The 15,341-nt window shown below is 44.8% G+C and overlaps 1 protein-coding gene across 1 annotated transcript; it reads left to right on the top strand.

The window, feature by feature from the left end:
• Positions 1–9,760: 9,760 nt before the first annotated feature.
• GL218_04492 (Cell division control protein 25) lies at positions 9,761–13,467 on the top strand (the record flags this gene model as incomplete). The annotated part of the gene is made up of 5 exons (XM_033581104.1): positions 9,761–10,414; positions 10,473–12,782; positions 12,836–13,052; positions 13,112–13,382; positions 13,440–13,467. The coding sequence occupies 5 exons, from the start codon at positions 9,761–9,763 to the stop codon at positions 13,465–13,467; spliced, it is 3,480 nt and encodes a 1,159-aa protein (XP_033435258.1).
• Between the last annotated feature and the right edge of the window lie 1,874 nt (positions 13,468–15,341).

The raw sequence follows: 15,341 nt of genomic DNA, 5'->3' as shown, positions 1-15,341 counted from the left end.
GCTGGTATAAAAAAAGGATTCCACAGTCAATGGGCTTCTCTCGCTTTAAACAATGATTGCGGTCGATGCTCCGAAAATCGATGTTCTTGAACCTTTACACAGGCCGATCGTTGAAATCGCCTAGCTCTCCTCTCTCGCACGCGCGCTCCCGTGGGATTTAAAGTGTGTCTTCTTGACTGGACTGATGATAGTTGGTCATTTGTATCGGTATAAGGAGCATGGAATGGGCTTTGTAATAAGGTGGTACGGCCTATGCCGAAATTAATCTCGAAGCACAGACGTGTTCGAGATGATGCAGTCGTCTTATATTTGACGACGCAGAAAAAAAAAAGCTAACGATGCGCGGGTTGCGACCGTTATGAGTGAAAGAGGGGTTCGAGGGGTTGATAGAGATAGACGGGAGGAAAATGTTGAAGTTTAGGAATTTTAGAAGAAGGAGGGGGGAAAGGGACGAGGGAGCGAGGAGGGACAATGCCGGGTCAAAATGAGGGAGGGAAAATTGGATGCGCTGTGCGGGAAGTTCTGCTCTTCTTTGCAGCGCTGCGTTGTGCTGTGCTGTGCAAAAGTGGCTAGTGCAGCCAGGGAGGGGGGGGAAACAGGAGCAGCTGGGTAGGAGGTAGGTACCTAAGGTAGTTGGCTAGAATTGAATTCTTGGAGACAAGACCCCACCTGATTGAGCGAAACAAAACAGTACGTACCTAATACCGCGTACTGACACGCTAAAATTTAGGCGGCTGGGTACGAGGAGATAGCTGACGATGCTAGACGTTGCTAACGAGCGGGACCAAAAGCACGAGCCCCGATAGACTTGCAAGGACCAGTCGGATTGGCAACAAGAATGTGGGTAAGGTAGAGGGGGGGTTTACTAGGAAGGTGAGGCGGTTGTGGCTTTTTTTGGTCAAAGTGGTGAGTTGCGAGTTGCGCCGCAGGCAAAGTAGGAATGAATATGGCCCGATCGAGTTAAACAGGTGGATGCGGGCCGGCTGCACGGGTTGCTAGAAGGTGGGTGCTCTGGTGTTGTAATTAGCGGTGTTATGCAGGGCTTTACGGGTACCTTGGCGGTGGGATTGCAGCAGCTTCACAGGGCAACCGGGGATACAACTTTCTAGTGGGGATTTAACAGCTTTTTCGGAGTACCTTAACCTAGGCTCTCAGGACGCTATGTATGTAGGTATGTTTGTATTCTTTCTTTCCTTTATGGCCTTTCTAATACTTGTAAATCGATGCGGTGTGCAAACAAGGTTATTTATTCACACCGCTAATATACTGTATGCTAGTTCTGCATTGAAGCGGTTCTTATGTGTTATGCGTTAAAAATGTTAAACGTGTTCAGGTAATTCTAAACATGGGAAATTGCCAATTCTCTGCTACTTTTTCTACGGGTGTTACAAGTGTCGAGAGGGGCATATTAAAAAAAAAAAAAGTTCAAAGGTCTGGCAAAATAAAAAATAAAGCAGGTGGGATGTTTTGGCGGGGGAAATGTACAAAGTTACAAAATTTACAAAAGTTACACAAGATTACCAAGATTATCCAGGTTAAGCTTGAAATTCAAATGCAAAATCTCCAGCCACAAAAGGGGGGGCGGGGAATGAAAGGAACATTAGAAGAATAAAAGAATACATATGGACATAATGGAAATCATGCATCGCCGAGGGGTCCGTGGACAGGGAACCCGGACGTGTCTATTCTTTCTAATCCACATTTCCAGTTTCGTCTTGGCGTGCCACGTTCAATTTTGTGACCCGTGACCCGTTCGTGTCGTGTCAAAAAGAAACATTAGTTACATAATGCTCTACATTAATGCTCCGTACCTAAGATGGTCAAAACTCCTAGGCCTGTTTGTTCGGTACTCGCTCTCTGCTCGGCAAAAGTAGCAAAAGCAGCAACATGTAAATATCCCTAATTTAGCTTAGCAAACTATCTAAGTTAGTATCTACCTAAGTAGGTAAAGGTATTGCCATATTGCCATATTGCCATTGCCATATTATGTTATTGTGTCTCTGGTTTCTCTATTTGGATATTTATTGCTCCTTAGTACAGGGGAGAAATTAGCAATGTCTTGCTTCGCATTCAGTCCGTTATCTACCTAAGGTAAGATGTAAGTAATAAAGATCTGGCTCCTCCTTTGCCCTTTCTTTGCCCCTCCATCTATCACGGGTTTACATACTATGTAATACGTTGCGGCGAATCAGTGCCGCCCTGGAAGTCACGGATCATGGCAAAGAATCCTTAATCTGATGGATCTGACCACTTCATTTCCGCGTCGTTCCAACAAAAATTTAAGATTGGATGCTTTAAACGAGACTTATTACCGAAAGACTTGTATCTCATAGTTAGTTAGATTTTTTAGTATCACTATGTTTACACCAGTCTTATCAACTATTCGTTTCTTCGGGGTTTGATATGATCTGCTCTCATCTCAAGGATAATAAAATAAAATACTTTTTTTTAACCCCTCCATCCCACTTTATCGCAATCAGCCTCCAAAGTTTCGCCATAAGCCCCTCCAAAAGGTACACCCTCCGTCCTTCTTAATCTAAAGTTTATACTACATATACCTAGACCAACATTATCGTAATACGTGTCATCTGTTAAGATTCGTAGTCCTTAAAACATCTTGGTAGTGTGCGATTGAAAAATGGCCTGTAAAGGTAAAGGTAAAGGATTTAATATTTCATTATGGCTGCCAATGCTGACAATACACACACATGGTAGCTAAGATCCAGTTCAGATACGACCCGAAGCCATGTCGTCACGTATACGTTAGGTACATAGATTCCCCCAACGTGAAAAGTAGGTGTGTGCAACAATATATTCAACGGCGGCTATGTTGATCAGCAAACACCATCCTAAAATAGCGTCAACAAGCCTGAACGACTCGACGTTGAGTAGTCAGCCGACTGTAAGCTGACCATCCGCCTCGCTTCCGATATGCACGAAACTGGAGCAGCGAGGCTACATATGTATAGTGTGCTGCCGAAAAAAGGACCTCTTAAGTTTATAACCCTAAACTTACCTACTGCTTCAAAGGGTGCAGATAGTATAGATAGCTAACGATATACATGTCGCATGCTTGTTAATGAAATGAAACGTGGTAGAACGCTGCTGGCAAGTGTCGAGAACTTGTCCTTCGATGATTTATCCTTCTCATCATACTATGTAATGACCTTACTGGACAAAAGTCATCATGATCATGAACATTTTCTACTCCTATGTAATGTAGAGCCTCCAATATCGGATGCATCTCCATGAAGGTGGTCCCAATTATCTTTTCATTGTGGTTTGCCGAATGCGAAATCCTACCTCACCGGTCCTCTTACAAATGGTGAGGGGTTGAAAGTTGAGAGCGGGGCAGCCGACGGCTTTCATGAGGGGCTTGGGGCTTGGGCTTGGGCTTGTCTGATAATGCAAGTAGTTTAAGTATTCCGTACCTTAGGTAACGTAGGGGAAGATACTCCTATATTCCTACATACGGTACATACCTAACACCTAATCTAGACACAACCTAATCATATACTTAGCGGAATATATGTAGGTACCTATGAAATATCTGAGTAGATGAGCAATCCTTTTCTCCCTTCTTATTCGTAATTATTTTTGCTGTCGCAAATGGTGCCCTACAACTTCATAGGCTTAGTTGCATTTATTTTAGTTTAGTATGTATTGATAGTATCAATATTTATTTTTGGCCTTTTCAACGTCGCAAGTAAGAAACCCTCTTATCTCGGCAATGGCCGGTGTCACTCTAAACAACACTTCCCCTTTTTGTCACCAAATTTATGTAAGTTGCAGCAGTTCCCCGTAAATTACCTTAACAAGACGGCTGCCCTTGCGAATTCCTGTAAAGCCGGAAGTCCGTTGGCCCACAGGCCCCACGGCGCTTGGAGGTTCCCCGATGCTGGATACCCTCGACATCACGGGACAAGCGCGAAGCCCCTCTGAGGCTTCGAGACGGAAACATACTCCGTTCGTCTTGATCGCGTGGCAGTCCACGAGAGGACTAATGAGCACATCATGCTTGAATAGCGGAGGTATAGAAGACAGCTTCGTTCTTTAATAAATCCATACTTTGCAAATAACCGAACCATTTAACATATTAATGAGCACTTATGACCTACCAAAATATACAAGTCAACAAAAATTTCTAACAGAAGCTCCGACGTTACACTCGAACTCGACCCCTGGGAATAAATAGGATTGGAAACCCGGCTTCGAGAATAAAAACTAACGATAGCCGACAGGTGGTTGACCATTGTGTTGGCGTCTTAGCACTTCTAGATGGTATTGGCTGTTCTAGTGTAGCAGAAACGAGACGGGTAACAGGTTTGACACACTAGGAACATGAGTGGAGTTATATATACCTACCTAAACTATCCACATCTACAACACTAAGGCACCGGAATGAAATAGTCTACTTAAAGGTGCATCGTCACTTGATTCTGGAGTACAGCAGATCTTCCGCAATTCGACGTCTTGATTAGCTCCCGCTCATGTAAACGTGAAGTTAGAAATTGCGGCTGGTGCCGTTGATAACAACACTGCATTATCTAGAGATCTGCTGACCTGATTGATAAAGGAATATGGGGTAGTTGGAATCGAATGATATGCACACAGTCTTTGCGCGGCCTTGGAGTTTAACAGAACTTATGATCCTTGGACTCTCATAATAATACGTCTTATATACCTATACTACCTAGAGCAAGAATCGGAATAGTCGAAACTGGAAAAGGCGAGGTTCTGGGGTTCGCGGGACTCTTCCGGTGATCTCCACGTGTGCTAACCTACATCGATCATCAGGCCCAAGTGAGCCTAGTGTAGGTAATATCCGCTCTACAATTGTCAATAGGAGAGAACTAATTTCTTCCAGGATCCACTTGACGCGATTCCCGGGTCTCATATTTCATCATAAATGATACCTTCAAGGCTATTGCTTAGGAACAACATACTAGACAAATATGAGACAGGGACGATAATAGCCCTTTAATGCTTCGGAAACAGGGGCGAGAGAAAATTCTTTAATGATTGGCGTCCCAATGATCTGGGAGAGTGACGGGCATTTTGAGGCACAAGCAGAGAAGACGGCAGTCTGTTCGCTATCTTACCGCATCCATCGATCTTACCCCCTGAAGATCATTCGTGTATGCTTCGTGCCGCATTTTATACCTCGGGTCGTGCTCACAATAATACGATTTACATATGTAGATACTAGGTATCAGAATATCTAACGTAAGAATATCTATTATCTTACTCCTTGTACTAAGCAACATAAAACTTTTCCCTCGGGGTTGACATTACGTGCTCGAAATATCTGTCAAGCCCCCACCTGGGGAAGACAGTTTCGTGGCATCATAAGTTCCAGATTTCTGGATTTGAAGTTGTTTGTTCGTATCTTGAGGGTAACTCTTCCTTTAGCCGTCGCAAACAACACGGACTGTTCGTGATGACGAGTGGACGAGTAAGCAAATCCATCCGGGTAGGCAAACTGTCTCCAACCTGATAAGTGTATCCCAACGAAATTATGATAATTTGAATATTTTAAAGTATGCTAGCTGATAGATAAGGTTGAAGCCATATCGTTGAGCTCATAGGACGAAGACTCGCGGCTGACTGCCCCTTTTAAGTTTCGTCCAAGCTAGCGTGTATCTTGATATATCACTGGATCTTGAAAGGATAGTTCCGCAGTTCCCGTCGCCTCGACCCGAACCATTTTATGTTCCACGACCTGACATGACTGTGCTACACAGTTCAGAAGTCAGATGCTGACGTACAAGAGTACGTATAAGTACAACCGATACGACGCCTGGCTAATCGCGTAGACTATCTCGTAGGATCGCAGAGGCAATCCCACGTGGAGCTGCGCTGCGTTGCGGGAAGCCAGTTTGGGGGGCAGCAAGTCTTAGAATTGTAAGAGTTCGCCCTCCCCAATCTTGTGTATCAAAGGTCGTAGGATCGGGCAGATGACAATGTTTGACGACTATTTTCGTTCATCATAGGGGAAAGGAAACTTGGAGGATTTTTGGGGGCAGTAATGCCTGCCCTTCTCGGCCAGCGTGGGGGTTGGCTGATGCTTTGCGACCTTCTACTTGGAAGACACTACTACTATACTAGACTCATGATGGGATCTAGGGTCTTTTGCGTTTGCGCTCTCGGTCTGCCGGTATAGCTTATCTGTCTTGTGTCTAAATGTTGCTAGAAGTTTTAGCTATTCGAAGGAAAAGTAATTCATTTCGTAGTTGTGAGTGAGTGATATGAGATTAGCAATAAGAGTGAATACACATCTGTCCCCCATTGCTTAATACTATACCGTGTTACAACATGTTGCGACACCAATAGCATCTAGGAATTTTCTACATCAAATTGGACTTCCGCATTCCGACCAGTTTAAGACGTAGTAAAGGGAGTCCCTTGAGGACTTAAACCCCTACCGTTTCTCTCCTAACTCCGATAAGACGAAAGATTTGATTACTGTACTTGACAAGACTCATTTATGCCCTTATGCTCCTACGCCGATCGATAAAAACGTGATCACCTCTATGGCCATTCTGATCAGATAGATTAGTCCCATCTGGACTCAAGAGGGGCTACAAGGGTGCTCTTTATCTAGTAAATCTGTTCACCGTAGGCATGGACATGAAGAGTCGCCGAATTCAATTCACTAGGTAATTTAACGGGAGGACTAATCTAGCAAGTTTATTATATCCTCAAATTTGGACACGGCAGGGCCGTATAGTTCAGGGATATGTTCGGTGGTTGCTGGCATTAATATGAAAAGAGTAGGTCTCCGGCTCGGGCCTGCAGTAGGGCGTTAATGCTCGGTGTTTGTTGGATAGTGCCTGGGCAAAAGCTTCCACCCAAGTCTTCCATGCGTCTTCGAAATATTCCGACGGCTACTCCCAAGCTCCAAAGCCAGATCATAAGGCGTAGGGACACATGAATCCTAGCACGCAATATGTAGAGGTCCCATGTCTTCAGGACCATCATAAATGAACACGACCCCACGTGTATTTGATACGCGAGAGGAAACGTACGTTATATAATACTGATACTGCATCTGTATGTAAATCGTTGCGGTATACCTCCTTAACTCTTCACCGAGCTCCAGGCCTCTAGCGTTGTGTACATACTATACTGTGTACGCAGTATTGTAACGTCGGTTCGCCAAGCGGTAATGAGCACGAGGTTGCTGCAGCTTGCATGCATATACTTTATATTTCGTGAAAGCTATGCTACCCCCTCCTCCGCATGGATTCCTATCATAGTAGAGACGACGAATCAAGCTTCGAACTCGAGTACTTACGGTACCTGTCATTTTGACATATTCTCTTTGATATAACCGATATGATCTTGCAACATTTATCTTGGCTATTGGTTTACATCCCGTCCCGGGACAAGACGACTCTCGTGGTTGTTGGTTGGCTGATCTCATGCTAGGGGATTTATCCGTGCTCACAGACCATATCTATTAAGCATACCTATGTACATGTATATATGATACCTACTGGAGTGTTGCAAAATCCCTAAACGGATATAATAAAGTAATATGTTTAATCACGATCGTTACTCATTTATGTGTAAATACCTATAAACAAGCTTAATAATCCTGGAACAACTCTTAGAATATGTTAGGTACTTTTGAAATATGTACTCTCACAGTGTAATTATTTGGTGTCTGATACAGAAACCCTGTGAGAAATACAGTACTAATAGGAATATGCGGACTGGCATCTGGCCATTCTCGAAAGAACCCTTGCTCGATTCCTGGTCAATTCCTCTAACCAAATTTCGCCAGATTTATTTTGTTTTCCTTCCCCTTGGGTCCGGCATTTCAACCTGAATAAGCGGTCGACCGAGACATTCACAAAAATATTTATTTGTGCATTGTGTGTGTATTGTGCATTGTTAATGTTAGATGTCGAGTCAAGAAAAGGTAGTATTATGGTTTGACTTAAGGAGGCAAATATATTATACTGAAATATCTAATCGATAATCCTTCCTCGGCTGCATATATCAGGTAACTAACATGACATACTCCTTCTGTTCGTAGAAGGTGTCGAGATCTGATACTCGATTATATAAGGCATTTAGATTTGAATTTTACGGCACATTTGTTAGTCACGCCAGCGGGGTGTCTTCATAATATCGAAGTGTAAGCAAGTACTACCGTATTATCATTATTATACTACCGTACAATACGTTCGTACATACATATACCTACATGTATGCATATTGATGCTATGTTTATACACATACATAAGACATCTGATACATGTGGAACTCGCCATATAACTATAGTACATAATACTTACTTACATATGTAATATTTCGTACAGACTTCTCCTCGCATATGTACCCGTATACTCACCTGACTCTAAATCGAGTCGAAGGTATAGTACATATCTAAGGTGCATATATATGCAAACAATCGAAAAAAAAACACGATCAATATATTAACTAGCCAATCTACATCCAAAAGTCTAGGACGACAACTTGCGATTGCTGTCTGCAGGCGGAAAATTTAAAAGGGGTCCAGTTCAAAAGAAGAAAGAGGGGTTTTCTACTTTTACTAAAGACGCTAGAGTCATATACTATTGCTATATAAGGATTAGCTCAATATTATTAACCTTCCATAACGGTTACATGTACCCAAAACGTAGGTATTGACCAGCAAGTACTACCTAGTGTACATACTACTACCATGACAGCATGAACGGCGGCAGGCGGATGGGGAATATCAGAAAATTGATACGGTGGGAAACGAGCAGGCCCCGACTTAGATCTCTCTAACCTACTTCTCAGCCTACCAAGCCTACCAAGCCTACCTACCTTAACCTACTTTACCTTAATTCCGGCCCTGTATGTATTATCGGCTGGGTGTCCAAAACTACACCCCCCCCTTTCGCCGATTAACCACAACTTCACCACCCTCAAAGCAGCTCTGAATCCCATAGGCTGTAACCCAACTTGAACCCTCGACATTTGATTGTCTAGGTCTGACTCCTCTCAGCCCTCAGCTTAGCCTGGGCATACACCCTACAAGCCAGTATTGAGGTGACCCGACTAGTTCTTCTCGTCAGCGAATTGGACTCCTTACCTCACTTTCTTTACCCGCCCAACGAGAACGTCTTCCACCATTCACATCTTTTCTAACCTTGGTCTACTCCAGCAGCAAGACCCTTAGCGCTTGTAGGCAAATTGAAAGGAGAGCAAACAAGTTGCGATTGAGAGATTGAGAAATTAAGAAATTGAGAGGAAGGAAAATCTATTGCACCTAAATCTTCTACATTTGTTTCGTTCTTTTTTTGCTTCTCTTCTAAGTCTATCGTTCTGAACACGCGATTTTTCTTGTCGTTAATGATTCCGACAACCATAGCGACGACAGCCTCGGTATCAATCAACGCGTGTCCTTCTACATTGACCTTCGTCTACTCTTCATTGCGAAGCGACTTTTAGCAGGCTACCTCCGCGGGTTTGACCCCCCCTGGTCTCGTCCGACTTCGTTTTCCCCTTTCAATATTAGCTCGGGCATGATTTAATAACCGTTTTCGAATTCTCTGTAATTTCGCTTGGCGCTTTCCAAGTCACGATGCTCATGACACAGTCCGCAGTGTCGGCAATAGTAACAAACCAAAAAGATAACACGTACAATTCACGGAATAGGTCTCGATCTAACACTCTCGACAAGAATCCTGATTCTGCTATTGAACTTAGGAACCCGGCATCGTTGGATCGTTCCAGCGGTGACCGTGCTTACTCATACACCATGAACGGCATACTAGGTACTGCGCCTCCTGGCACACTGTATGTACGAGCGCTCTACGATTACGAGGCCGATGATCGAACGAGCTTGAGCTTTCACGAGGGCGACATAATTCAGGTCATTACCCAGTTAGAAAGCGGATGGTGGGACGGTGTAATCAACGGGGTCCGCGGTTGGTTTCCAAGTAACTATTGCCAGATCATCGAGAACCCCGACGAGATTCCCGAGCATTTGCAAAATGTTGATGGAGATAATGGAGATGACGAGCTGGAGGACCAGGTCGCGTACGACGAAGAGCTTGATGATGATATGGAGTCGGATCAAGATGAATTTAACGGGTTGCCCCTCGAAGGCGCGAGGACTTCGGGAAAATCTGGCGCCGACTTTTGGATACCTCAAGCTACGCCCGACGGCAGACTATTCTATTATAACACCATGACTGGAGAGAGTAGCATGGAGCTTCCGTTAGAATCGCCAACTTCTTTCAATGAGAATGGGCCGCGGGATCGAATGAACGTAAACATGGTAGAGAAGACGCGACTGCCCCCAGAAGTAATGGCTAGGGGTTTGATGCAGGATGAAGATGACGACTCGGAAGCAACATCTGCTTCAGAGCTCGAAGGTGAATTGCTCACAAAAAGCTCTATGAGTTCCTTGGTAAGTACATTCACATCCCATACATATGTTTACCACAAACTCACACAGGGTTATGTAGCCTTCGCGGCGTCGCGGCTACGACAGCGTCGGGGTCTCTCCCTCGCCGTCCATGGATTCGATGAATGGGTCTCAAGGGATACGATCACGAACTGATACCTACATCAACACCAACGTCCCAATGTCTACAGTAGGCGGTTTAGCACCGACACTGGCTTCTGCGACGTCCTTCACTGGCGCTAGTTTTAACCTCCCACAAGCAGCTACGATACCTCGTTCTTTCTTCGACGACGGCACCGCGCAGCCTTTATCATGGAACCTCCTCATAGCAAATATGAAGCGCGCTATCGACCGCTATCGAGACGCGATCACGAGCAATAATCGGTCAGAATATGTTGCTCGTGCAGAGGATATATCTGATCATTTGCGCTTGCTCTTGGCTGCTGGTTCCGGTACCACCGACAACCACTCTGGCCAACCTTCTATTATTTCGACGAACAAGGCGCTTTATCCTCATTTCCGAGACATGATGTCCAAATTTTCCAAACTTGTCATATCTTCTCACATAGCCGCAGCTGATTGGCCGAACGCTGAGTCCGTGCAGAAGTGTATGCAAGAAGCCGATGGTGTACTAGGGGGGGTTTTCAGCTTTGTTGAAGTCGCGAGACAGCAGAGGGGTGAGGAAATCCCGCGATTGTTTCCCGGGTTCGTCATAGGCAGCACCACTGGAGGAAGTTGGCAAAACAATGGGCTTGGTCCCCGTGACCCCATCACATCAAATTTCTTGGAGGATGAAGAGGGTTATGCTGAGCCGACCGCAAATCTGGACGGGAAACATCTCGAAAGGCTGGATGAATATAAGAGGATGCTAGTTTCTAGCATCAGGGAGTTAGAAAAATATCTCGGTTTATCTGACAAGGTTGTGTCACCATATAGACATGAGCTCATCGGCAACAATGTCTGCATTGCAGGCGGGAAAGTCTTGGAGATGTTCAAGCCATGGATTGCGATGATTGAGTCTATTGACCTTTCATCTCTAGGAAATACTTTTCAAACGCCCCAACTTGCTGACTTCAGCACCAATAAGCAAAGTCTCTACGACAATATATCCGACCTTATATTAGGATGTCAGGCAGTTGCTGGTCCTTTAGGTGATGAATGGTCTGAAGTTCGCGGCGAGTCGTTGGAAGGCAGGCTTGAGTATGTCAAACAATGCGCAAGGACTCTGGAAACGAACTCTTCCCATATCGGATTTTCTCTTCAGCTCCTTTCTGAACAAGTCCAATTTAATATACAGCAGCAGCGTGAAACTCGCATGCAGGAAGATAGCCTACAGAGAGGTCCACTTAGAAGAGACCCGTTGCTCACTTCTAACTCGATGCATATCCGCTCAGATTCGAACTATCTAGCAAATATCAGACCTCCTCTAATGACTTCAGTCTCTTATCCCGAAGAACCCACCAATTTCCCTAGGAAGGCCGGAAACCTATCTAAAGCTGCGAAACTCTTGGGAGAGAACTCTATTGCTGTGACCGCCGCCCAACCAGTTGAGGAAACGCCACTATTCTTACGGCTTGACCTCGAGAATGACTTATCCTGGGATCTCAAGGCAGCACAGCCGGCAGTCAAGGGTGGCTCATTATTGGCCTTAGTCGAGCAACTCACAAGACATGACAAGTCTGATTTCAGCTTTAACAACACATTCCTTCTAACGTATAGGTCTTTCACCACGGCACGAGAACTGTTCGAACTCCTGGTCAAGCGCTTCAATATACAACCGCCAGAAGGATTAAGCAATAATGACTACGATACATGGAGAGATCGAAAGCAGAAGCTAATCAGATTCCGCGTGGTGAACATTATTAAGAGTTGGTTCGAAAATTTCTGGATGGAGGAGCCAACAGACGAAACGAGGCAACTAATCCGCGACGTGTACGCATTTGCAAGGGACACCGTCAAATCTACGGAGACGCCCGGCGCCAATAATCTCATGGCCGTCTTAGATCAGCGACTTAGCGGCAAAGAAATATCATCCAAACGCATGATACAAACATTTAACAACAATGTTCCGCCGCCAATCATGCCTAAGAATATGAAGAAGCTGAAATTCCTCGACATCGACGTCACTGAATTTGCCCGCCAGCTAACAATCATCGAGTCGAAATTATATGGCAAGATCAAGCCAACAGAATGCCTCAACAAGACATGGCAGAAGAAGGTTGGCGAAAATGAACCTGAACCTGCACCAAATGTGAAGGCACTGATTCTACACTCTAATCAAATGACAAATTGGGTTGCCGAGATGATTCTGGCTCAGATGGACATAAAGAAGCGAGTAATTGTCATAAAGCATTTCGTATCAGTTGCGGATGTGAGTTTCAATGCCCAAGTCTTTGTTGTAGTTTGCAATACTAACGATTTTAGAAATGCCGGAGTCTTAATAACTTTTCCACATTAACGTCAATCATTTCAGCCCTAGGTACCGCCCCTATTGCTCGCCTAAAGCGAACATGGGATCAGGTGCCAGCCCGAACTCAAGCTGTCCTCGAGACAATGCGACGCCTAATGGCGAGCACGAAGAATTTCGGCGAGTATAGAGAGGCTTTGCATGCTGCGAACCCGCCATGCATTCCTTTCTTTGGTATGCTCTTATACTCATACCCGTATTCCCTTTTGCATACAAGCTAACTCATTTCGTAGGTGTATATCTTACTGATCTCACTTTTATTGAGGACGGTATTCCTTCGATTATCAAGAAAACGAATATGATTAATTTCGCCAAGCGTGCGAAAACAGCGGAAGTTATCCGCGATATTCAGCAATATCAAAATGCTCCTTACTCGCTTCAGCCCGTCCCAGAACTACAGGATTATATCCTAAGCAACATGCAAGCAGCCGGGGATGTACATGAGATGTATGACAAGAGCTTGACTGTAGAACCACGTGAGCGTGAAGACGAAAAAATCGTGAGGTACGTCCATCACATAGATTAGTATAATTTATACAAAGGCTTACATTGATATTACAGGGTACTGGCCGAATCCGGCTTCCTATGAGCTAGCCTGTCCCATGACAGGCTGTGCTCCGCAATTCTATGTTTGGCCTCTCAAACTGAGCTGTGTATAAAATAGCAGAAAGGCTTACTCAAGCTACTTAGTTTATGGCATGGACAAGTAAAGAGTATCTACCATGATGCTTTATTATACCTTTCTCGAGGATACAGAACCAATATGTCCAAGATTAGATTTGTGATCTGCTTGAGCGCTCTCAAAGCACTTTCGCGTGGATAGGTTTTAAGCTCTAGGGAATCGTGGTCAACGCCAAAAAATCAGACAAGGCAAAGGGTTGGTTAGCAAAAGGGGTCCCACATGGGAGCTGGCGAGTTGAGAACTTAATGAGGGGGTAAACTACACAGGATTTTGACCTCGCTCAGCTGAACGCCAATCGTGGGATAGGTACAGGGCCAACATATACACATCCGGGAGTGCTTTCAGGTCGTGCTGGGTGCCCACGGGTAGATCAAGCAGAAGAGCCCAATAGCGGTGAAAATAATACTGCTGCCGTGGAGTTAGATGGCGGAAAGCCATGGCAAGGCAACAGTAACGAAGTATGTGATGACGAGAAACAAACAAAAAAAAATTTACAAGAAAATGGGATACCCGCTAAGGAATATGACAGGGGAGCTAAAAAGGCAACCATCCGAGGTGGACCATGGTTTGAGACAAGATGCATCAGTGCCGCATAGGTAGACTTCATTCGCTGTTCAGACAAGTATTTAATCGGTTTCTTTATTTTTCTGTGTGGAAGGATGTACTTTACAAGATTCACGGGGAATATAGGGGCCTTTTACAGGGACGGCTTGCATAATGTCGAATCCACACGCCTATTCAGGCGGTTGTTCTTTTGTTGCGGGCTATATACATACATAGATCGGTCAGTCCTAAGCGACACACTCCCCGTTGGGACATATCGGATACAAGGAATATAATTTGCATCATAAATTCTATCAAGTTTGCTGTTTATGCTGCTGTTGTTGATACGTTCAAGAGTGTTGATATTGTCAGCCCCCTTTTTACTCTAAGTGTGCTACAGCCGGCATATATACATGGATCGAGAGAAGTCTAGATTAGGGAGCGAATAAGGACTAACAAAATTCATCACATACTTCTACATATCTTATTTTCTTATTCCCGGGACATTGGAGTTCCTGTCTGCTCTGGAGAATATCACTACTCCAACCTGACTCGGTGTCAGCCCGACGCTGATATGCGGTTGGAGTTGCCAACTCGAGTAGTGAATGTTATTTCTACGTACGTAACGTGCATACTTGTCTTGTTCCCGACGTCCTCATAGCAGCTGGACACGTGTTACCAGTAGCGTTTCTTTGTCGTCTTTGTTGTAAACTCGGTCCCCTAGACCCTTCCCCCCTTCCCCCCTCTGAGGCTCAAAGGCCACGCGATACGGGCGTCATCGATTGCTTACCTGGGTAGACAGTGGGCTAGGAATAAATGCAAACTGTACCGGGTGTACCTGGTACTTTTCTGTACGTCTATACGTAGGTACGTTGGTTGGTACGGTAGGGCGCGAAATACCGCGTATGTACAACATCCCGTCGCACAACGATTCGGCCCGCCCAGCGCGGAAGGATTTGGGTATGAGGTGCATTAGAAACGAATCCACCCGCCTGCATTACATACAGCTGGCTAGCTGGCTGGCTGGCTATGTACGTAAGCTGCGCGCATGGCTACCTGCCGACAGCACAGCACATTGCATCGGGCTGGCTGGTTGGAGGGGGTGGGGGGTTTCTTCTTTTTTTATAAAATAAAATAAAATAAAAATATTGTGCATGATACGGTAATATTTTGTGTCAAAGCTCCGTTTCATAAACGAAAAAGGTTTATTGTTGCGGACTTTAGTTAAGAGGTACTTA

This window comes from Daldinia childiae (genome assembly GCF_008694065.1).
Source record: "Daldinia childiae strain JS-1345 chromosome Unknown Scaffold4, whole genome shotgun sequence".
NCBI lineage: Eukaryota > Fungi > Ascomycota > Sordariomycetes > Xylariales > Hypoxylaceae > Daldinia > Daldinia childiae.
The sequence above is the reverse complement of the archived record's forward strand: the minus strand, read 5'-3'. Positions and strand labels throughout refer to the sequence as shown.